Source organism: Carassius auratus, unplaced genomic scaffold (genome assembly GCF_003368295.1).
Source record: "Carassius auratus strain Wakin unplaced genomic scaffold, ASM336829v1 scaf_tig00013108, whole genome shotgun sequence".
Classification (NCBI taxonomy): domain Eukaryota; kingdom Metazoa; phylum Chordata; class Actinopteri; order Cypriniformes; family Cyprinidae; genus Carassius; species Carassius auratus.
In genome coordinates, this window is record NW_020524360.1 from 1 (window position 1) to 23,758 (window position 23,758).

At 37.6% G+C, this 23,758-nt stretch overlaps 1 protein-coding gene and 2 pseudogenes across 1 annotated transcript; all 3 read right to left on the minus strand.

The window, feature by feature from the left end:
* Positions 1 to 386: 386 nt before the first annotated feature.
* LOC113073856 (5-demethoxyubiquinone hydroxylase, mitochondrial-like) lies at positions 387 to 3,201 on the minus strand (annotated as a pseudogene).
* Positions 3,202 to 7,328: 4,127 nt separating this feature from the next.
* On the minus strand, positions 7,329 to 8,279 carry LOC113073854 (DELTA-sagatoxin-Srs1a-like). Its single transcript, XM_026246605.1, has 3 exons — positions 8,236 to 8,279; positions 7,971 to 8,027; positions 7,329 to 7,803 (listed from the first exon to the last, which is right to left on the minus strand). The coding sequence occupies exons 1-3, from the start codon at positions 8,277 to 8,279 to the stop codon at positions 7,329 to 7,331; spliced, it is 576 nt and encodes a 191-aa protein (XP_026102390.1).
* A 3,599-nt stretch (positions 8,280 to 11,878) lies between these two features.
* LOC113073853 (DELTA-sagatoxin-Srs1a-like) lies at positions 11,879 to 13,383 on the minus strand (annotated as a pseudogene).
* Between the last annotated feature and the right edge of the window lie 10,375 nt (positions 13,384 to 23,758).

A 23,758-nucleotide genomic window follows, 5' to 3' on the forward strand; every position in this document is an offset into this window, starting at 1 on the left:
ATATGACTGTGGTCTCTTCTTTGTGACCCAAAATACTTCAGCGGTTGAGTCCAGACCGCCCTGTTGTGTTGGTGGCTGCACAGTACCTTTTACTTAACAGACAAAAACTGCCCTCTTGTGTTCACACACATGACTTTAATAGCAACACAACTGTGGTTGATAAAAGTTTATTTTATTGTTCTTGAGTATACCTTACAGAATGAGACAAAAAACTTATGCCATGTATAAAATCGCAATAAATAGATTTTAAATATATTTTTACTGCTGTGAGGAACACGTCATTATAAATGAAATATGTAATTTCTGCAACACTAGTGCCACTACATTGAAACTGTAAAAACAAAAAAACAAACAAAAAAACACTTAAAGGCTTAAATATTCCCCTACTGGTCACACAAAGAAATAGTTCCAGGCTAAAGATTGGCTGAGTCTGTATTACTGTGTTGGGCTGGATGGGATGCTCAAACAAACAGAGCAAAGTTTTGATAGAACCACAGTGTTTACACATTTCAGAAAAATTTGCCCAAAAAGGCTTGCTTATAGTTGTATCTGCAAATTAAGCTGGGAAATATTTTAACACTTCAAAGACAGAAAAAGTAGCATCCATATTTACAAGATATCAGGTTAACTCTTTTAAATGCTCTGAAAATACTTAGAGACGTTCAGAGATGTAGATTGCAGCTTTGCAGCCCACCTGTATGATGGCTTTCATCAGCTGATATCCAGGCACCTGCAATAAAGATGCATCACCTGTCAGTAAAACAGAAAATGGCAGAGCACAAACATCTCTGTATTTACATTATTACTGTTATTGAGGATCTTAATATTGTAGTTCATGAAAGACATTGTCATGAAAAATAATTCAGATTTACTGATTCAGCATCATGCTCCAGTCCAGTGTCATGATGCTCCAATTCATCGTCCCGAAATTCTTTAATCAGCTGACAGAAAAAAAAAGAATAATAATAATAATGAGTAATAGTTTATGCATCTGCATCATCATCAATATATTTTTTTTCAGTGTGGTTTCGAGACTGAGTTCATGCTTCTATTTAACATTTTAAATTAAAATTACATCACACTTTTTAAAAATTACATCATAATTTTTTTTTTTTTTTAAGTAGTACTTGCAGTATATTTGTGACATTAAAGAAGCAAATCTTCTAATACTTAAGGTTTCATAATAATTCTACAGTTTCTTTGCGTGTGATGTTTGAAGTCCACCATGTAAGGCTTGTAGACACCTGCAGCAGCTCAGTGTACTTCTCAGGATCTTTCTCCATTAGAGTTCTGATCTGACTGTTGTAGTGCTCTGAGATACTCTCCTCCACAGCCACAGTGCAGGCCATAGCCCCTTCCTTTCCCAAGAGAGCAGAGCCAGCGCCTGTACAAAAAACAGATGTTTGACACACCAGACGTTTTCCATGACTTTTCCAGTTGTCTTCAAAAATGAAGAAGAATTTGTAAAAATCAATGCATAGACACTCCACCTAAAGGAGCAATTTCAGTTGAGCATTTTATTAAAGGAATAGTAAAGGAATAGAAACCCTTTTTGATAAATTTAGCAATATATCACTTGCTCACTAATGGATCCTTTGCAGTCATTGGGTGCTGTAAGAGTGAGAGTCCAAAAAGCTGATAAAATTTCTTAAAATCGGTTCAGATTAAAAAAACAAACATCTTTCTCAAGGGTGAATACATTTTGTTTAGGGTGAACTACTCCTTTAATTTCTATACATTTGCCATTCTTTAAAATGAGTCTTTCATTCAATTCATTCAGGAATGAGGTAAACGGCTCTCTCATTTGAATGAACCTTTGAATCATTGATTCATCCGATTCATTCAAACGCTGATTCATTTGAAATCAGCATTATTTCAGAAACTAATGTTCAAATGAAATGTTCAACAATGAAATGAAATGTTAAACTGTGGCTTTATAGGTAATATTTTTGTTGGCTAAACGGAGCAAAAACAGACAATATTGTGTTTAAAAAAGAACACATTATTAACATATTATTTAATGTACTGTTGTGTAAAATCACATTTGTTCTTGTGGTATTCGGATATAATATATATATATATATATATATATATATATATATATATATATATTTATATATATATATATATATATATATATATATATATAAAGGAAATATTGTAGAAATAATGTAAAGGTCACCCTTACCAAGAGCAAATCCTGCTATGTTCCAGAGTGGAAGCAGGAGGGTAGGACGCACTCTGTTCTCAGCCAGTATCTCATTAAACTTTTTCAGGTGCTGCTTCTCTTGATCCACATTTCCTTAATTAACATATATCATCACATTCAATGTTTTAGTTCCATATAACACCAGACCTCACTGAATGCTGTTCTTTCTAAACAACTAATATAACAACCCCTCCCAAACGTGATGTAGGGAAATGGTAATCTTTGTGTGATAACTGCCAGCTTTGGTTTATGGACTGATACCTGAATGAGTGGACTGATTTGTGTACGGCCAAGAACAGCCATCTGACCCGCATAGATTCGGTTGGCACCATATTCTCCTGCATGGTCCACTCTCATCATCCTGTGAAGCATGGCTTTTTCTTCTTCATCATTGGTGGGAGGCAACACAACATATCCCCTTACACTGGACACAACAGCTGAGGAGTCACACAAACATGCAATGGTAAGTGAGGACCATAGAAAGCACATTACAGGTGTGTTCACAAACACACATGCAGTTTGTTTTAAAATACAGAAGTTCTGACCTCTAATATATATACAAGAAATGACATTATAAAAAATAAACATAACACATTTGCCAAATATCGCATAATTTGGCATACATAAATATATCATACATTGAAAACATGTAAGTTCTTTTTGCTCTGCATTTCAAATAGACTTTCTGAAAAACTACGGGTTTGTGAGTGGTCATTTTTTTTATAAAAAAGAAATGTAATGCAAAGTGTAGTCATAAGGGCAGTTATGAAACTGCATCTTTACTTACATTTGTGATTTGTACAAAGTTGACACGCTCTCGGTAATAATGACTGTTTAGAATCACGAAGCATAAGCTGAGGTCTGACAAACCTGTGCATGTTTGCGATTGTTTTTGATAACGGAATAATGGATGAATGTTATTGAAAGGCTCTAGGTGGGCGCGGTGTCGCACGCGTAAGCGTTTACTAGTCGGCGCTTGAATATTACGTCAACGACTGGGGCTATGAGAAACTTTACCTTCGCGCTTAGGTAAGATATTTAATTCACTAATGTCCCACCAAATGTAAAATAAAACTGAAGTGATATGTGAAATAAATGTATTAAATAACTGAATTTATTTACTCAATCGTTTTAACATGTTTCCTGCTATAGTGCAAAAAAGTCACTAGTTAAAACGACTAAATTCACTATGCCGAATAATACAGGTAAATGTCAATTATTTAATTTCTTGTGAGGTTTTAGCCACTGTGTACGTGCCCAAACTTTGTTTGTAGGCTAATGCTTAACCAACCAACCAACCAACTTTTTTTTTTCTTTTTTTTTTTTTTTTGGTCAAAGCTACTAATCTTTTGATAATTACTTATTAATACTTATTATTAATAATTTAATAATAGTATTAGTAGGCTTGTCTTCATTCAACATTTATTTATTTATTGGACAGTGTTCCATAATGTTGTTTACCTTAATGTTCACAACAGTTTAATGTTTTTTAAAAAAAAAAACATTTAAAACATTTTAAAAGGCACATTTGGTTGCTTTAAAAGTGACATATTCTACATGTATTCAAAGTTCATGTGTGGTTCAAGCTCTAAATAAAATACTGATAAAAATTCAAAAGATAAAACAAGATGCGTTTTAAGCAGGTGAGCGTGATTTCAGCAAGTACAACATGTTCCTGGATCAACATCCTTGTTGATCCTGGAACAATATACCAATCAAGCAATGAGTTGAGGGATACGTTTTCAAGAAATGTCAGTTTTAGATGGTTCTAGGTTTAGAGGCAGGGATTGGGTTTAAGTCTATATTTTTGGACAGTAATGTTGATCCAGGATTTATTTTGCTGTACTGTACATCACACATATATCTGGAACATGGTAGATGGTACTCTGCTGGATTTGTTGATATTCTTGTTCGTGTAGGAGATGCTGTCATTTCTGGACACAGTGGAGTGGGGCGTCTGCTGGTGGGTGTTGACACAGAACCTACAGCGTGTCTGAATGCTGCTATCGCTGAGATCAGAGAACAGTATGAAGGCCTGGTGAAAAACTGAAGCACGGATAAATATGGGGTTAATAATTTTATAAGCAAACACACACACATCGAGTTGTTTCTGTTGTTTTTCACTCTTCCCTTTTGTCAGTAACAGATAGTTGAATTTTTAAACGGAAAGCTTTTTTGTCCATTTATTTATATGAAATTTAGTCTTATACATGACTCTTAACAGCTCATAGCATCCTAATATATTGCATGAGTCACTTTACCTCATGCCTCCACACAGTGGCACTCTCACACAGCAAATCTTATTCCGCTGACTCCACGAAGGAGCACAGGGCCTATAGCAAATAACAAATAGCAGCAGTAAACTCCATATAATTGTGATTTACCAATATCAATCTCTTTTCAGGATCGAAAAGAAAACTATTTTTCCTTGTGGAAGTTTCTGGTATAAAATGTTTAAGAAAAGTGTTATCAATACATGTAAAGATAATTACTTGGGATCACAGCTGTCATGTACATGTATGGACATTACAAAGACAGTATCCATTTTTTAAAGAATGTGTTTAACCATTTTTGAGGTTAGATTCCCTGGCAATGTAATAAAATGTGTGTTTTGAATGCATTGTAAAGGCCTGTTCATGGGACGATGACCATGATGACTATAAAGTTTTAATAATCATTCTCATTATGTGAGAACAGGGAAGTGCAAACCACAGCTGTAATAAAAGTGGCACAGAGGAACGATATTGATGGAACCCTTTTCGGAACATCCAAAATCTGCCTTTAAAGAGCTTAGGCATTTAAGTGTCAGATTACATAGCAATTAAAGCTGGTATTGAGCAAGGTGACTTCTTGGACTTCTCACTGTGATCCAGAGTTGGGGTACTCAATGTCGGACTGAAAAAAGTCATCTGTTTATGTAACTTGCATTACTTGTAATGTGTTACCCCCAACACTGGACGCTACTATGATCTTGAATTCACATCACTGCACCCTCTGCAGTTGAACTTGGACACTATCAGTTCATTACTGATCTTGTGCACTGTTCTATATAAGTGAAAATCCTCAGATGAACTCATGCCGATCCCTCACTTTAGGACAACCTTTGCCCAATTCCCTCCTCAGATGTCTCTGAGGTTTACTTTATGTGTGTCATTTCACAAATTACCACTTCTCCTTGTGAGAGCTCTAGTGAATAAACATCTTGTCCTCCAAATGGAAATCAAAAATAGAAATGGGAAAAAAAATTTTTTTTTCAGGATTTAGGTTCACAGAAAAACAGAATCTCACACTTTTAAGAGCCTTCCAAAAGTATATTCAGTAATATAATGGAATATGTCCAATTCATGTGTTGCTTGTTTTTGTCCGTATTTTCTGAGAATTGATTTTTGAATGGCTGTCAATAAAAAATACCTACCCTCCTGCTTCCACTCTGGAACATAGCAGGATTTGCTCTTGGTAAGGGTGAATACTTTTTGGCATCTATTTACTGGCGTAATGACATCTACCATCAGAGATTCGTTTGAAGATAACCAGCCAAAACTTGCCTCCTTGGCTCAGACAAAAACAGCTATGTTTGCACAGAACATTAGCATTTAGACTTTTTGTGGAAAACTTGAACTCTGTGAATAGCTTACTTTGTTCTAGCTCAGTTTAAATATGCTAAAACATATTTTAAGATTGTACACCTTTAAGTACAGGTGCATATTTATTTGATATGTTTGTCAATATTAATTGCCATTTCCCAGTGGCGTGCACGGACATGCATGCACATGCTCAAATGCACAAATACACTACTGTTTAAGCAAAATGGGGAATATTTCCCTCGCAGTGCAAAATAAATTCACTAGGGAAAAGAAAAGAATACTGCTTCAATCTCAAGTGTGAGGGAAATCCACATACCCACTGTAGCGTCAGAAAAGCACTTGCCATCTGTTTACAGCAGTTCTCCACCACCCTATTACATTGTGCAGTAATGCTCCAGGGATATCTGTTAAAGAGCTGACATTTAGCCTGTATTATGTATGGCTTTCCATGCAAATGTCAAAGCACATATAGAAAGAAACCTTTGATTATTGCTCTTATTTGGTGATAGTGGGGCTGTAGTATTAAGAAGGGATTGAGAAGCAATTTTACTCCATTGAATTAAGATTTTAGAACAGATTTGTTTTTTATTTTTGATGTTGGTAATAGTGCTGCAGTCTTCTGATGCCTGCTCTCTATAACTTCTGGTTTGTGTTAAATCAATATCAGACCCATCCGGATTTGGGCAAGTGGTAATAGTTGCTTGCAAGACCTTTAATTTTCCAATTGCAGCTCCATTTCTTCCTGATAAATTAGCATTGATGTTTCTGATTGGGAATTGTGAGTATTGAGTAAGCTGGAGAGACATTATTCAGTGCCTGCTGAAGGAGTTATTCAGGACAAGAGGAGTTTAAAGATGTAAAATGTGCTCTGCCAGTTCTTTGATGCTGTGATTCATTCTTTATATCTCCGTCTCTGTCTTTCGGTTCCCATGGTTCAGCTGCCCTCTTCAGGCATTAAGAATTTTCAAAAACATATTGCAAAATATTTACACAGGACCCTTTCCAGTTTATGGCAAACAGCCTCGGCTCTCATTTGAGATTTTAAATACACCAATACATACAGCATCAAGCCTTCGAGGCTCAGTGAAAAGGCAAAGGAATTACTACGAAATTGCAGATAAATATTTATTTGAAAATACCTCAGCGGTGGCAGTCAGTACAGACAGTGCGTATTGTTCACAGGGATCACTGCCCTGATGAGGGAGCAAAAAAAAAAAAGATATTTCAACAAGAAGATGGTTCGACTGAATAGCAACGCAATAGCTGCCTGATATGAGAGCGGATTTAGTCTGCAGGAAGCATAAGCAGACTGTAAACACACATCTGAGGCGTTTTTCTGACAGAGAAAGCAAACAGTTTTAAGTGTGGGACATTAGAGAGGTATTAGATCCAGTTTAAACACTCTCAGATCGTTTTACAGAGTTACCCTAAAGAGCTGGCTAAAGAAACCGTCATTCATTACACTGGTAAATGTATAAGCAAACATTTTTGATACAGGTGATAACATATAAGGGCATGTAAAAAAAGTTGCTATATTATTTTGATTTGGTAAAATGGCAGACTGGTTTATTTGTTCTCAAAGGAGACAGCAGCTTGTCCCACACCTCCAGTTTTATGATAGCCCCCCCTAAAGGACACATGGTGGCCCTTTTGTCCAGAGATTTTCCCTCAAGGTTAAAGTCTGACCTATTGGCCTCCTCCCTCACAAAGCCCTGTGGGTTGTTTTGATAGTACATTTCTTTATAAAGGGTCTGGTCACACTCCTTTTCTTTTGGGTAGATGCCTACTGCAAACCAATTCTTATACAGATTGTAGTCCCAGGGGACAGAAAACATGACGGCCAGGGTCTCAATGTAGTCATTTCTGCTTCGCTCGAACAGGTCGTAGGTCATAACCCCAACGCTGCCGGTGACCTCAGCGCTGGTCTTGGGGAAGGTGTATACTCCGGTCTTGAGCGGGCGCACTGTGGGCTGAGGTGGATTGAAGGTTTCACCACTCTCAAGATAGACCCTGTGAACAGACACAAACATGCACACATTTATTGCTACACAAAATGCACATTTAAATGGATAGTTCAGCCCCCCCGAATTCAAATTCTGTTGTCGTTTTTTGAAGTGTAGAGACAAAGTTTTAGTTTTGAGTGCTTGGTTTAACATTATTTTTGCTTCTGGTCCCACTTTGGGTTGAAGAGGCAGTAGTCATTTGTCAGGTTGGTGATCTCTATTGTGATCTCTCTAATTAAACTGCTGTGTTGAATTAATGTGTTAAAATCAGGTTTTATTACGGAAAAATTTTTTGGTCTGTGTATGTGCATACACTTAAATATAAAGCATATGCATTAGATTAAAGTTCACATAACCCTTCTCAAGTTCATTTCTGCCTCTCTCTTATTACCTTTGTCAATGTTAAATAGCAAATAAACAGGTTACAGTAATTACACACCGAGACCCCACTTCATAACCCATTGGGCCTGTAGCGATCTTCATTTTTATAATGCACTGATTTTAAAAGAAGCAAACAGTGTGAAATAGAGTTGCTCAAGTGTCCATAACTGAATAAACTGTCTTGCTAAGTTGTAATTTTAATATGGAAATTAGCATTTAGTTTTGATTATTAAGTTATTATTATTTAATCCCAAGGAGAACGAAGTCTTACCTTTGTGGCACTCTGGAGTGTGTGTGTGTGTGTGTGTGTGTGTGTGTGTGTGTTACTCAGTAAACAGTGCGTTCTGAAAGAGTCACTGCGTTTTTACTTTGTCCCTTTCCCAGTCTTCATCATCAGCAACAAGAACAGTACATACCCACCTGCGAAAAAAAAGCATGCTTGCTCAAATTTAGTGTACACCCTCATTACACAAACAGGGAGACACACTCTCACACACACATCAGCTCAAGAGGCGTCAGTGACATGCTTGGAACAGTTCCACACCCAAAACTGGTCGTTAGATTTGTTAGACCAAGTGAAGTTGCAAATAAAGATCTGTCCAGGAAATGACTACAATTTGAAGGGGTTATCCAAGCTCAGATTCAAACGTGTAGGTATGGTAGCATTTACAGTAGGGCCGGGACTTTAACGCGTTAATCAAAATTAATTAATTACACAAAAAAATAACGCGTTAATTAAGATTAATTAATTACAGAAAAAATTTTGCCCGCATCTTTAATAACTTATTTTTGCACCGCGGAACGTTTCTCACAGGATCAGTTTCGGCGGACCGATTATACTGGAGCACCAACTAGCGTTCGCATATCACCCAGGGGGCAAGGAACTCAACCGGAAGTTGCAGTCGGGTGGGGGCTGCCATCTTTTAGCAGAACTTCACTTGTGTTAGCATTCCCATCGACTCCCATTCATTTTGGCGTAACTTTGACAGCGAATGACTTTACATCTGAGGCGTTTAAAGACTCCGTTTGTCCATTATTTATTTCTAAAGATACATGACAATGTTTAAAGGGCTCCATTACCTTCTATGTTACATTATGGCCCCGTATAAACAGTTTTTGAAAAAATAGGCCAACGATTGCGTCATAACCACTCGACTCTGTGTCGCATTACCGTACAGACAGGAGGAGAAGCTTGCAGGTAATTAACTTAATATGGCGTACTGGCGTTACATTTTAAAATACTATACAAAATAATTAATCAGAACACTTACTCCTGCTCACTAACGCCAAAGAACTCCCCGCTCAAGCTCGCCGTCTCTGCAAGATTAACGATGGCAGTTTGCACGCACAGCCACTTAGAAGATTTACATCTGTCAGACAGGTTGCTGACGTCGTCAAGCTTCGTTTGAGTCTGCGCGTCAGAAACGGAAGTGCTAAAAAACGCTAAAAATGGGCTTCACTTGTCTCAATTGAGTTCCAATGGGGTCGCTGTGTCCATTTCTTTTACTGTCTATGATATCACCGCAGCAGCACATTGAGCCTCAAGTATCACCTCAACGCGAAACATATAGCAGCTAGCGTGGACTTTACACTTTATGTTGAACTATGTATTATTTTGTTGGTGCAACTGGCACTTTATATTGAACTCTTTATTGTTTTGGCTAAGGTTAAAGAGTGTTGGACCTCTGAAGCAACAGAGAGAGGTTTTCAATGTTCTGAATGTACTTGACAGTATTGTGTTTTACTTAAAAAACAGTTTACAGAAGGTTCCAGCACCTATAAGCTACCTGAATTTCTGAAATGTACTATTTCTAAATTGTTTCTAAATATGCTATTGTTACACTTAAATTGCACTGGTCTGCTAGACTTGGTTGAACAAAAATAAACAAAATTTTGTTAGTTAAGCTTATGTATTCAGTTATTATTCAATGGTATACTATAAATCCATGTGAAAAAAAAAATTACTTCTCATTGTTCTCAGGTCAAATATTTATATGCGATTAAAATGCGATTAATTTCGATTAATTAATTACAAAGCCTCTAATTAATTAGATTAATTTTTTTAATCGAGTCCCGGCCCTAATTTACAGGAATACATTTTAGGTGAGGTTTCCTGATAATTAGTAATAATTAGTCTTTATACTGTTCAGTACACTAATAATAGTGACTGTTTGAAAGGGAATGTTTGTTCTGTTATGTGTTTTGAATAATGAGCCTAGAAATGTGCTCATTTCATTTCCTTTTTAAAAAAATAATACTTTCACATTGTCACAGAATGTAGTTTTAAGAGTTTTAGGTGAGAATGTAATTTTTTAGAAGAAGGAAAGACATCAGCAACGATCTTAGAGAAGCAAATGTTGCTGCCATCAGTCTGGGAAGAGTAATACAGTCATTTGCAAACAAATTGAAGTCCATCATTCCACAGTGATGAAGATAATTCACAAGTGGAAGACATTCAAACAGACCCCAATCCTCCCAGGAATGGACATCCCAGCAATTCACCCCAAGATCAGACCATGTAACTCTCAGAGAAATGGCAGAAAACCCAAGAACTTCACCGCAAACTCTACAGGCATCAGTTAACATGTTCAATTATGACGGATGGTCTCACATTTGACTCTAGAATAATTTTGTATATAGAGGAGTTTATGGTCAACTCAATGACTGTAAGGTGCCCAGGACCTGTGCAAAACAAACCCAAAATCATCAGCCCTCCACCATCATGTGTGTCTTTTGCTATGAGGTGTTTGAGCTGATATGCTCTTTAGGGTTTCTTAGGATTTCATCAATTTTGGCGCTGTGCATTATGGCCAAACATCTCCAATTTGCTCTTGTATGTTCGAAGGACATTGTTCTAGAAGTCTTATGGTTTGTTCAGATGCAACTTTGCTAACCTAAACCATGCTGTTGTGTGCTTTTGGATAGAGGCTTTTTCTTCTGTCATACCTTTCAAACATGCCATCCTTGTCCCATATTTTTTTATAATTGTACTGTCATGAACTTTATAATTGAACATGTTAACTGAGGCCTGTAGAGTCTGCGGTGAAGAATGAATGTCTTCCACTTGTGAATTATCTTCATCACTGTGGAATGATGGACTTCAATTTGTTTGCAAATGACTGTATTACTCTTTCCAGACTGATGGCAGCAACATTTGCTTCTCTAAGATCGTTGCTGAAGTCTTTCCTTCTTTGCGTTGTGTAAACACACACCTGAAGACTCCAGACCAACAAACCGCCTAAACTTTTATAGAGGTGCTCACACTTAATCAAAAGTATTTGAATGAAAAGTAATTTTGGCATTATTTTTGGTCAACAAATAATGACACTGAGCAATATGTCTTGTGTTGTTGTTCATCTGAGGGTTTAGTTTCCAAAATTTAAGACCTGCCAATGACCATATATATATATATATATTTATTTATTTATTTCATATATATATACAGTATATAAACAAAAATACATTTTCAAAACAGTATTTTTATTTAGACACGATTTGAGATCTACATTCAGAAAATTTTATTAATACAGACATCAAAAAGTTGCATCAACATTTGAAAGCACAATGGCATATGCATTATATGCATATGTAATGCATTATGACATTACATATGCATATAATGTTTAAGATGACAAGTAAATGGAAAAAGTATTTCAATTCCATATGTGTACTGTTACTGTGAGACTAATTTTGTTTATTGTTTAGCCCATCTTGTCATAGACCTCTAGCTTAATAATAGCCTATCCCACAGTAGACATGGTGGCCCTTAAGTTTTTTTCCTCTGTGGATGATTCCAGTTCCCCCCACATCTGCACGGGTGAACTGGCTGAAGTCCTTCTCCTCATACATGTGTTTGTACAGGGCCTTGTCACATCCACAGCTGCTCTCAAACAACCCGATGCCCATCACGTTCTTGTAGAGGAGGTAGTCAAAGGGGACGGAGAACAGAACGGCCATGCGCTCGGTGCACATACGATTCTGCATGTGGAAGAGGTCAAAGGTCAGGATGCCCACAGCCCCGGTGGCAGTGTTGTCATCCTCAGCGAATGAGCAAACCTTGGTCTTGGTGGTGCGGATGGTGGGTTGAGGTGGATGGTAACTGAACCCACTGGACATCTACACTCTGAAAGAAGTTTATAGTTTACATTGGTCATAATATTTTATGGATATGTACAATTACAATATATAACAGAGAGTCAATGAAAGGAATTTGCACAAAAATTTTGATCAATAAGTCCTAGTAACATTTGTTTTTTCATTACTTTAACTCATCAAAAGAATTTTACCAAATTGAACTAGATTTTTACAGTGTACAATTGACCAAAATATAATTCTCTTCATTTTAAACTGTATTTTTAAAGAGTTTTGTCACTCGCTAAACAGATTTAGCTAAAAACTTCATTTAAAAAAATCACATTCTAAAGCATGATTTTCTCCTTACTTGGATTGATAAGGCAGTAAACGCTGCTAACATTGGTGATCTCCACTGTACAGTTCCTATAAGTGTTTATAGTTGCTTCTGTGAGAGTTATGAAAGAGGAAAAATATTTTAAGAAAAGACTGGAGAAGTCAATTAACAATCAATCCCTGCACAACTGATGGCAATAGATAGGTGCGTAGGAGAAAAAGACCAAAAAGGACAAAACTGAAAACCAGAGCAAGATGTCTCACACTGTTTATGAAGAGACTGGAAAACAAAATAATTTTGAAAAGGAAATGCTTTCTGCAAAGTACAAAGGGACAGTTATTCTGTATATTCTGCTCCATAATTATTATTTTAACCAAATGGATTGTATAGCAAACCCTTCAGCACTCTACTTTTCACCATCGTAACATCGCAGATGAATTAAGGGTTAATTCTCATCTCTGTATTTGAGGTAAAAGCTTTGTTTTTGTAGCACACACATGGAACTGGTTAAGAAGTACCTGAAAGTCACCTGCTATTAAGAGAGCTTGCTGCTGCTGAGAGAATTGAGGGTTTGCTGGGCCTCTGTTTCAGCGTAGATGAACAAAGTGGTTGGTGAGTGACAGAAACACTAGTAGAGACACAAACACCTGCTTGTCCCCTTCTTTTCCTTCCAATGCTGACAGGAAAAAATAGAAATAATGGCAGAAACATTTGTGGGAGAGTTTGGTGGGAGTTGACACAGTTAGACTAACTGCTTGCATAACTCTTCATCCACAAAGCACCATTTCCAGAATTCATGCCCAGAAAACTACATCATGACAAGAGGCATCTTGCAACAAAAACAAAAATAATGTACTTGCTAATTCTGCAACAATTCATATTTTAGTAGGTAGATTACTGACTCAGTGCTGATGAAAACATGACATAATGTGATGCCTTGTTGGTTATGGTGCAAATATTGAACTTAAAGTTAATATTGAAAGGACCAAATCCACCAACGCCCTAAAACTTTGTGCAAAGTGAAACAGAATGACAGAAGGCTTAAAAAACAGAGTGCAAGAGCAATGAGAGATTATAGCACACTTGTGCAATATTTGCACTACAGTACATATTATCAAAGCATGTTAGAGCATCTTTCCTAAGAGTGACAGTGTGTGATTGAACATGTCTGGTCAGATGAAGCAAGAGAGCAAAAGCATACAGCTGCTCCCTTACAGCTGACAAAACTGAGACTTTTGCGAGTCCCATTGCATGTACATACATTTCCCCTTCATTCCTGAAAATTTTTTAACTCGCACACCTTGCAGAAATAGGTTTGGGATGCACTCACACATCTGACTGAAAGTTCAGGGCCCTGATTCGTTTTCCAATAGGGGGCAGCAAATATACACCTATTCACCCCATTAATCCTCTTCTAATTATAAAAGATTGTACATTCCTGGAGATATTACATTAATTATGCATATATTTTAAAACAGATGCTAAGTGCGCTATGCTTTTCTTTTAAAAGGATAATTCTCTCAGTAATTCACTCGTCCTCATTCAAGCTCTTTATAAGAAAAAAAATGGTTCGGTATGCACACATACCCAACAAATCATTCAATTTTTTTATTTTCAGGAAATTCGGACAATAAATGCCGTTTTGGTGCTCTTTGATGTATAAAGACCTCAGTTCTGATCATCCCACCCTCTTTATTACTGGTTTTATTGAGTGCAATTTATCTATTTGCCTACAAGTTTTTAATTTGAGTGTTTATCATTACAGTTATAAATAAATAGTAGGCTAATTAAATTTAAGTTTGGGTTCTGTTGTTAATTATAACCTTATGGTAATGTAAAAAGGGCTCCTAGTTTGGAGCAGAAGCTGAGGTAGATTATTTTATTACTGAGGCAAATTTAAAGGCAATTTTAATATCATTGAATTTATTTAAATAAAGAATAAGTTGTTTGTAAAACATTGTTTAATTAAAAAAAAACAACAATTTATGTTTAGTATTTTTTCCTCCTGCTGTACTGAAGCGTGACATCAAAACCAAGGTATGCACTGAACCGTCATGTTTGTTTACCATTACACCTCTACTTGAGGGTAAATAAATGATGACAGAATGTAAATTGTTGGGTGAACTACTCTTTTTATGCTTTGTTAAAAATAGATTTAAAGGGGTTATAGGATGCCCATTTTCCACAAATCCTGGGGAAGGTGTGGCCTAATGGCTAGAGAGTTGGACTCGTAAGCCAAAGTTTGCGGGTTTGATTCTTGGTACCGGCACGGATTGTGGGGCGTGAATTTAAAGCGCTCTCTCCCACCTTCAATACCATGACTGAGATGCTCTTGAGCAAGGCACCAACTGGTCCCCGGGCACCGCAGCCCAAAAAATGACTTCCCACTGCTCTGGTTGTGTTTTCATGGTGTGTGTGTGTGTTCAATTCTGTGTTTACACTTTGGATGGGATAAATGCAGAGCACGAATTCTGAGTATGGGTCACCATAAAAAGTCTGTAACATAGTTTGGTTAAAATTTCTCAATGGTAGTGTAAAATACACCTTTTTTACCCTGTCAAAAGCAGCTCTTTTCAGAGCACGTAGTTTTGTAGCATATTCCTTTAAATGTTAATGAGCTCTGCTGACCCCGCCCCTCTCTTCGCAGCAGCTCTCTGAGAGTGTTTACTTCAGCCTTATTCATCTTGAAACTTGCAAATTAGCACATTATTAGGAAAGGTGATTTGCAAAGATTCTTAAAAAAATGTATACTCACTTCTTCTGTAAGTGAAGCTGGATCACAAGATAGATCGGGGGCGCATTCCCTTCAGAAACAAATGTAATCCACTGTGTCTTCAGCAGCTCAGATGTCGGAGTAAAAAGACTGCTATTATTATTACATCTAACATCAAAACACCTCAAAAGCTTAGGAGTCATTCTTGTCTACATCATCTCTAGCGGTGAAACAATGGTGGACTGATGACTCACTCAGGGCAGGTTTAAGGTAAGACACCAGTTAAGTCTGTTGTGAAACGCTCCTGTCAATCAAACTATCGAGGGAGGGGCCTGTTGTTGTTACATCACACAGACAGGCTTCTGAGATTGGCTTGATTTGAGAAAGGGGTAAAGATTTGAGCAGGTTAAAAAAAATCAATGGGTGGATTTTTATAATTATAGGGTTGTTGTGAACACACACGGCCAACACACATTTCAATTCAACACAACCTGCAAAACTGCATGTATCATCATACGGCCCCTTTAAATATTTAATGTAGCCATTGAGATGCGTTTATATGAATTATAATGAATCAATTTGTTAAATGTTGCTTCATAGTAGTCCCCATAAGCCACTGAATCATTTCTTTTTACTGTCTTTACAGTAAACCAAGAAAAGCTCAAAGCGATTTGTTGGAAGTAGTGCAACCAAAGCTATCCAATAAACCGCTTGATTCACATTCTCTCCACCAGCTGAGGTAATTCAGCATTGGCTGAATCCTTTCAAAGGAAATCAAAAGCTAACCTTATGATTAGATGTATTTCAGTGTAAAGTCCACATCCCATTACCCGAGCCAATAGAGGCTCTCTAAATGCATAGAGCTGCCGTGCATCTGAAGGGCTAAAGATTAATCCCTGGAGCCTATGGAGCTATTCACAGATATAGGGCTTTCAGATGATGGACTAATAGCTATCGTTCTTGGGTTTGTGTGTAAGTGTGTGTGGGGGTTATGCAAACAGAAATGATTACGCACAGTCAGGTTGAGGTGTGCGTGTGTAGGGGGTTGGAGTTGTCGGTTGATTGATTGTTGAGGGGGGCGAGAGGTTCCACACGTTCACTTTGTGATGAATAGGTTGTCAGATGCCCTCCAACTACCCAAACAAGGCCGTGGTAAAACAGGCATTTAAGTGATTACACCAAATGTGTAAATATTAAACGTCCATTACAGAGGGATTATATATGCTGCCACTCGGCAGATGAGAGGCGAAGGAGGGAGAAAAAAAGACAGTGATGTGGGGATGAGAAAAAAATGTAATAGAAAAAAGGACAGGTGCTCAAACTATACATATTTGTTGTTTCATGCCCGACTAATGTTTTTCTGTTTATGCTTCTCCAAATCTTAGGCATTAATCACATTTTGAGAGCACTTGAGGTGCATGTTTTGTGTGTGTGGGCGTTTTGTGTATCTCTGATGCTTTAATGACCAGGCATGTTCCCGCATCCCCAAATTCAAATTAGCTGAGATAAAGAGCGTTTCCAGAGATTCAGCGAGGGGCTGGGGATGCGTGAATATTTATCTTTTGTTTAATGATGATTTGTGCGGTGTGCCCTTTTATTCCTCTGCAGCCCGGTAATCGATAGGGTGGTGTGCGACATGAATACATTTGCGTCCTCTCCAGGTAGCAAGAGCGAGGCTGCAACCCGCAGGAATGATTTAAACTCACTTGTCAAAAAGACAGAAGGCTGAGCCCTTGAAGGTATGCAGATTTTTATTGGATAGTCCAGAACTTGCACAATTTTTGGTCTGACTAGTTTAGATCCTGCCGAAAGCAGGAAAACCATGATGTTTCATCATCTGAATTTCAAATATTACATAAATAGATAAATAATTGAAGGGGGTTAAAGTTGAGTCATTTATCTGAATAAACCAGACTGGAAACTTGATTAAAAGGTTAAAGTGGGTGTCAAATATGCAGCGAGAGTTATGATGGGAGGTTGCCGGGTGTGATTTCAATATATCTTAATTTTTTATCAGTTCTAAAATTAAAAATTTATACCTCTTGTGGAATCTATTGCTTCAGAAATGTATCTGTTTAATTCAGTAAAATGCAATTTTTTTTTTCCAACAAACATTTTTCGGAGTCTTATCACACGTTTTGTATTTCACTACATGGGCTCTTTCTTTCTTTGGTCTGGAAATAATTCTGTGCTTCAATCATGCCTGCTCATGTTTACTGTTTATGTAGTTGTCATATTTGGGACAACTGTCTTTTCCCCTTCTCTCTTTCTTTCTTTTTTCCCCCCTTTTTGTCTGTGGTTCCACAAGTCCCTATCTCCCTCATTCTATTTATATTTTAAAATGTCTTTTACAGTTCCTGTTTGTCTTCTCATTCTCTCTTTCTGTATGATTCTGTCATGTCTTGGCTCTGCTACCTCTGATTTCTCTCCCAAAATTGGCTCTCGTCTCTCTATTCTTTAAAGCCAGGGAAGTTATCATACCATTGTTTCCATCCTATTCGTCTCTTCCTTTTGTTCTTCTGTCAGTGTTGCTCTTCTTGGTTTGTCAGGAGGACAGTTCCTTTGTGTTAGCGTGGCTATTATGCTGTCCTCTACAGCATTTATAAAGTAAACACTGAAACTTCAATTAAAGGGATAGTTCAACAATTTCTTGTTTTGTTGTCATGCTTTACTCACAAACATACTTTCTTGGAACACAAAGGAGCTGTCTAACAGAATGTCCACGCTGCTCTTTTCCATACAATAATAGTAAGGGAGTGAGCTTGATTCAAATTGGCCAGCTGTTTAAAGAGTTGTTTTTGACTGATTTCGCTATAAAGACACTGTTCATAACAGACAGTTGTTTGTGGGGTTAGATTTTGGTTTCTCGTGATCACGGGAAGAACTCCACACAAGGGACAGTGTCCTCAGAGTCTTAAAAGTTTATTGAATGTAGACATTTATACCGTGGTTCTCAAGCAATTTACAATTGAAGGAAATATAATCTTGGGTAAAATAACATAGCTTATGATTCATAGAACGGTTGTTGCTTAAGAGCTTATTTTTTGAGAAGCGAGAGAGCAAAAGGTTGAACAACACATAAAATGTCACACAAAACCTCCTGAGCAAAAGTCAAAAGGCAGATGGTAATTGACAGTGATGACTAACAAGGAAAAAATAAGAGTATAGATCACCATAGGTGTGGTTATCTAAGGCCCTTTTTTATTTTTCACATGACTTGTGCTTCCTTCGGCAAACCTTTTCCAGACTGTCACCAATGCTAGTATTTAAATTATTCATTTTACATAGAAGTTAAAATTGAATCAGTCTTGTTTTTTTTGCACGTGTGACCACTTTAGTCACCTTCTGGAGTATGAGGCCTGTGTGAGCATCAGTAAATGATGACAGAATTGTCAGAAAAGATGAAAAATGGAGCCATAATGACAAATGAAAAAGTGCTGAGTGAAAGGAGACAGAAATGAAAGTGAAGAGAGGAAGACAAATCAATACTTTCTTGTCTTGCACTCCAGTCAGCGTGCATACATGGGAAATTTCCTCACCTTGTTCTCTCTCTGCTCCTTCAACCCTCATTCACTCTCTCGCTTTTCCTCCATACAGACATATCCTCTCATCCCTCCTTCATAAGAAATATAATCCCATTGATCACAAAAACCAATGGGAAACCTTTCTCTGTAAACACACAGCCGTTCAATAGGAGGCCAGGGACTCTATTGGGAATTCATGACAGTTGTGTGTGTGTGTGTGTGGTGATTACTGTAAGTTGTGTGTGCACGTGTTCTATATTTGACTTCTGAGATCCTGAGTGGCTCAGAATCAATTATAAGTCTTATTGCCTTTCTGTCTTGTCACCCCTCATCCTCAACATGCACACGCGTCATCCCGGTGTCGACCGAGGGCACGAACGCCCACGTGTGTGTGTGTGTACGTGCACATTTCCTTCGATTCCTCCCACTCCCACCAGTGCAATTAAGCGTTGTGCTCAGTGGACGAGGGGATCAAAGGTGTGAGGGTTCTCTTTTGACTGCAGACGAATGCAGTGAGATGGCACGAACAGACCAGTGCGAGTCTGGTTATGGATTTTTGCCCCCGTTCCAACTCCCTCTCGCCTGTCGCTCCCATCACAGTGTGTGCAAGTGTTTAAGAGTACGCATATCTCTGCGGAGTGTGTGGTGTGACAGGCCATGGCCTTAAAGAGAGCAGAGTCCTTTCCCTTCCTCAGACTGATCCTAAATCATCAGCTGACACTTTAAAAGGCCACCACACAGCTTTTTTACTCCATCTCTGTCGCTGTACATGAGTCTTGTGTGTGTATGTGAGAAGAGGGACACATGAGACTGCCCATCTTTGTGCTCCATTATACACAGTTCTGCACATTCATTTATACACCCTATTTACAATAATAAATAAAATACAATATAAAACAATAATGCTGTGAAATATTCAAAGTTTTCTATCTGAATATGTTTGAAAATGTTATTTATTCCTGTAAGGGCAAAGCTGAATTTACAGCAGGACTACAGCAATACACTATTAATAATTGCTTTTCAAAGTTGTAATAAAGATGAGTGGAGTATACAGTACATCTTACAAGAGAATACCGTTTCAGTTTTTCTACTTTAAACTTTGTTTTAAATCAACGTTACTTACCTATGCTTGGCATCTCTTTGTAAGTAATTTTGTAAGAAATTTACTACTAATTACTAATTGAAAATTGTTTATACAACATTTGTGTGTGTGTGTGTGTGTGTGTGTGTGTGTTAAATATGAAATTCTATAAATGACTATTTTTGTTTTTACATCATTTTTTTTCTGCACTATTTACAGTTTTATTATAGACTTGTGCATCTAAGAGTCTTAATTTATTCATATTAATTGTGATTATGAATTCAACTGAAAAGATCAACAAAAAGGTAATATATTATTATGTTTGCTGTCAAAGTGTGTGAGTGACATATAGATGCTATTGCAGCTAGTATGACAGAAGCACACTTTTTCTAAATGTTGTTATTGTCTATCATGTACATGTGTTTTTATGTGCTGCTTCTGCAGGGTCTTTTCACAGATCTCTAAAGGTCAAGTGACCAATGAGGGTCTTGCCCCCCAGCATGATTTATCTTCACTACAGTAATATTACAGGATATTAATCAAAATGTGAAATGATGTGGCTCACACTGGTCACAAGGTTACACTCAAAGAGATGCCAGTTTCCTCGGCGCTGATAGAATAGAGAGAACCTTGGCCTACACAATGACAGGAAAATCTAATATTTTTGTTGGATCTGTGGTGTAGTAGATTGGTGAGTGGTGGTGCACAAGTGGAAGACATAGATTTGATTTTGTCCTGCATTGCCATCTGCCCCCCCCATAATTTCATTCCTTTATCTCTACTGTCATTTCAATAAAAAGTGCCAAAAGCTTAGAAAATGAAATGAAAAAGAAAGTGTCACTTTTACCCAGTCTCCTTGAAAATTCCTTTTTCACATCATGTCTCAGACTTCTCTCTCAGATTAGTGACATCAGTTCAGCAAGTCCTAAAACTCCTCTGACAACGTGCAGAAAAGCCTTTACACTCTACAGCACAATGAGCTGACACACACTTCCCAGGAGAAGCTCATCCATTCCCACAGTTCATCCGCTGTCACTCTTTCTTCACACACACGAACAGGCAAACATCTGCTCAAACGCAAATGTGCAATATCAGTATTAATGACATTGCAAATGAATGTAAAGAATCTTAAACATTTTTAAGATAAGATTTTAGTGCCTCTTACCTTTTGCAAAAGTCACATTACCACAATGCAACACCTGTAGTGGGTCATTGCTATGCAGTTGCTGTTGTGTTCTGTGGCTTGTAGCATGTGGTTGCTGTTTTCTTGCTGGTTGCTAGATGGATGTATAGTATTCCAGTAAGCTTTTATTATATTCTGATTACATGACAAGTACCTTTTTCTGATGATAACTTAAGTTAGTCATGTATTCTATAACTGTAAAGCTGCTTTGAAACAATCTGTATCATATAAAGTGCCATGTAAATAAAGGTAAAATTACTAGAATAATCTGCGAGATATTTAGAATATATATATATATATATATATAGAATTTTTTTTTTTTTTTTTTTTTTTTTTTTTTTACAAAGTAATAGAGGTAAATGTTTCTTTGTATTTTATCTTTTGTAAATTTAATTTTATACTTACCGGGACTGCATGCTGATTTGGTCCTCAAGAAACATTTCTAATTATTATACATTTTACACACACACGCACGCACGTGCACGCGCACACACACACACACACACACACACACACATGTTTGTTTTTGTGAAAAGTGGGGACATCCCATAGGCGTAATGGTTTTTATAATGTAGAAACTGTATATTCTATCGCCCTTCACCAACCCTACCCCTACCCCTATCCCTCACAGGAAACTTTGTGCATTTTTGTATGACTTATAAGCGTTTTGAAAAATGGGGACATATGTTATGTCCTCATAAGTCACCCTCTCCTTGTAATACCTGTGACATACCCATGTCATTATACAGAGTTGTGTCCTGATATTTCACAAAAACATGCCCACACACACACACACATGTTTGTTTTTGTGAAAAGTGGGTTCATCCCATAGGCTTAATGGTTTTTATACTGTACAAACTGTATATTCTATCGGCCTTCACCAACCCTAAACCTAACCCTAACCCTCACAGGAAACTTTGCATTTTAACTTTCTCAAAAAAACTCATTCTGTATGACTCATAAGCATTTTGAAAAATGGAGACATGGGTTATGTCCTCATAAGTCACCCTCTCCTTGTAATACCTGTGTTACACCCATGTCATTATACAGAGACTTATCCTGATATGTAATAAAAACAAGAGCGAAAACACGCACACACACACACAGAGAGAGAGAGAAAATATAGCCATTTGTTTTAATCTTTTGATTTCAGACAGAAGTGCTTCTACAAAAACAGGCAACCCTCACAATTTAGATCCATTCGGAAGTACAGTAGCTTCTGCTGTTTCAGAGAACTGTCAGGCCACTGAACCTACAAGATAACAGTTACAAAATACACTGTGAACTTGAATCCACCTCAGCACCCTCCTGAGTAAACCCCAGGGAGCGAATGCTGGAGTTGTGTAATGGCTGTTTGTGAGTGCTGTATGGAACATTGTCAGGCCCCACAGAGAGAAACAGTGAGGCAGTGACTCACTGTGAGAGAAATGCACAGTTACGTCTCCACAGTATTTAAGTTCTCCTTAAGCTAACCACTTACTTGTAACAACTTAAGTGGAACTGACCATCAGTTTGTGTTTATGGGTCAATAAAACTGAAAGTGTACATACTCCCTCGATGCACATCTCGATGTAATAAGAAGCCTGCAGACAACAGGAAGGTAATGGGAGAGCTCCCCAAATCAAGAGTTCATTTTGTTTGTATATAGTCTTTTTCACAATAACTACTGTTTTACTGTTTTAACCTTATGACATATCTAGTTGTGCACTGCAGTTCTGTTTACACATGACATCCTATTATGCTAACCAACCCATTCTCTAAATGCACACCTAAATATGTACAGATTTTTCATTTGTGGCTTATCTATCCCTTTACATTTTAATTAAGTCAGTTTGGGTTATTGAAAGCAATTTCACTCCTGTTTATAACCAAACAGAATGTGAACCTAACCGTATTTAGTGCTCTAAAAGACTGACAACTGTAGGCTTCTGCTGCAGTGTGAACAAAGGCTTGGTGCGTTGTAAACCAGGCCCTAAACAACTGTGAAAACATGAGGGCATTGAATGAGGATCTTTCACATTTTGACACACATCTGAAATATGAAATACTGATCCGTATTAAGCGGTGTGGATATTGCTGAACACAGAGACAAATCGTGCTCATCTCCAATGACCCCGGCGAGGAAAATGAAAGTCCACACCCTATCAGTAAATAAATCAATCAAAATTTAATTCAGACTTGCACATGGTGACCTTCACTTCGGCGGTCTTATAAAAACGGCCATCATGCCACGTGAATTTCATTTACGGCCTCCTACTCTCTGTCCTCTAAAAGCAATAAGGAGTAATTGGGGATGGCACTCACTCATCCCAAATTATCTTTTTCGGTCCTCCACAGCGAGCTGTCACGGAAACACAATCCCTCTCTCACTCTCTTACATCCGTTGTCTTCTGTCTCTCGCTCTCTTTCTCTTCGATGCGCATTTATCCCATTACTCTCACTGTGGAGACTAATTAACTCTGCATAAGTGAAAATGAGAATTGGTTTCTAGTGGGTGTTGGACACATGACAGAGCCTCTCAATCCTGACGTACGTAGCTTACACACCTTTGGCTTCCACTGTGATTGTTAATCTGTAAGTCCCCAATTAAAGCCCACTGGGGGTGTCATGGCGATGTCATCAGGTGTGTCCTCATTAACACTCAAGGGTTCGCTCGGCCCACTCAAGACCTG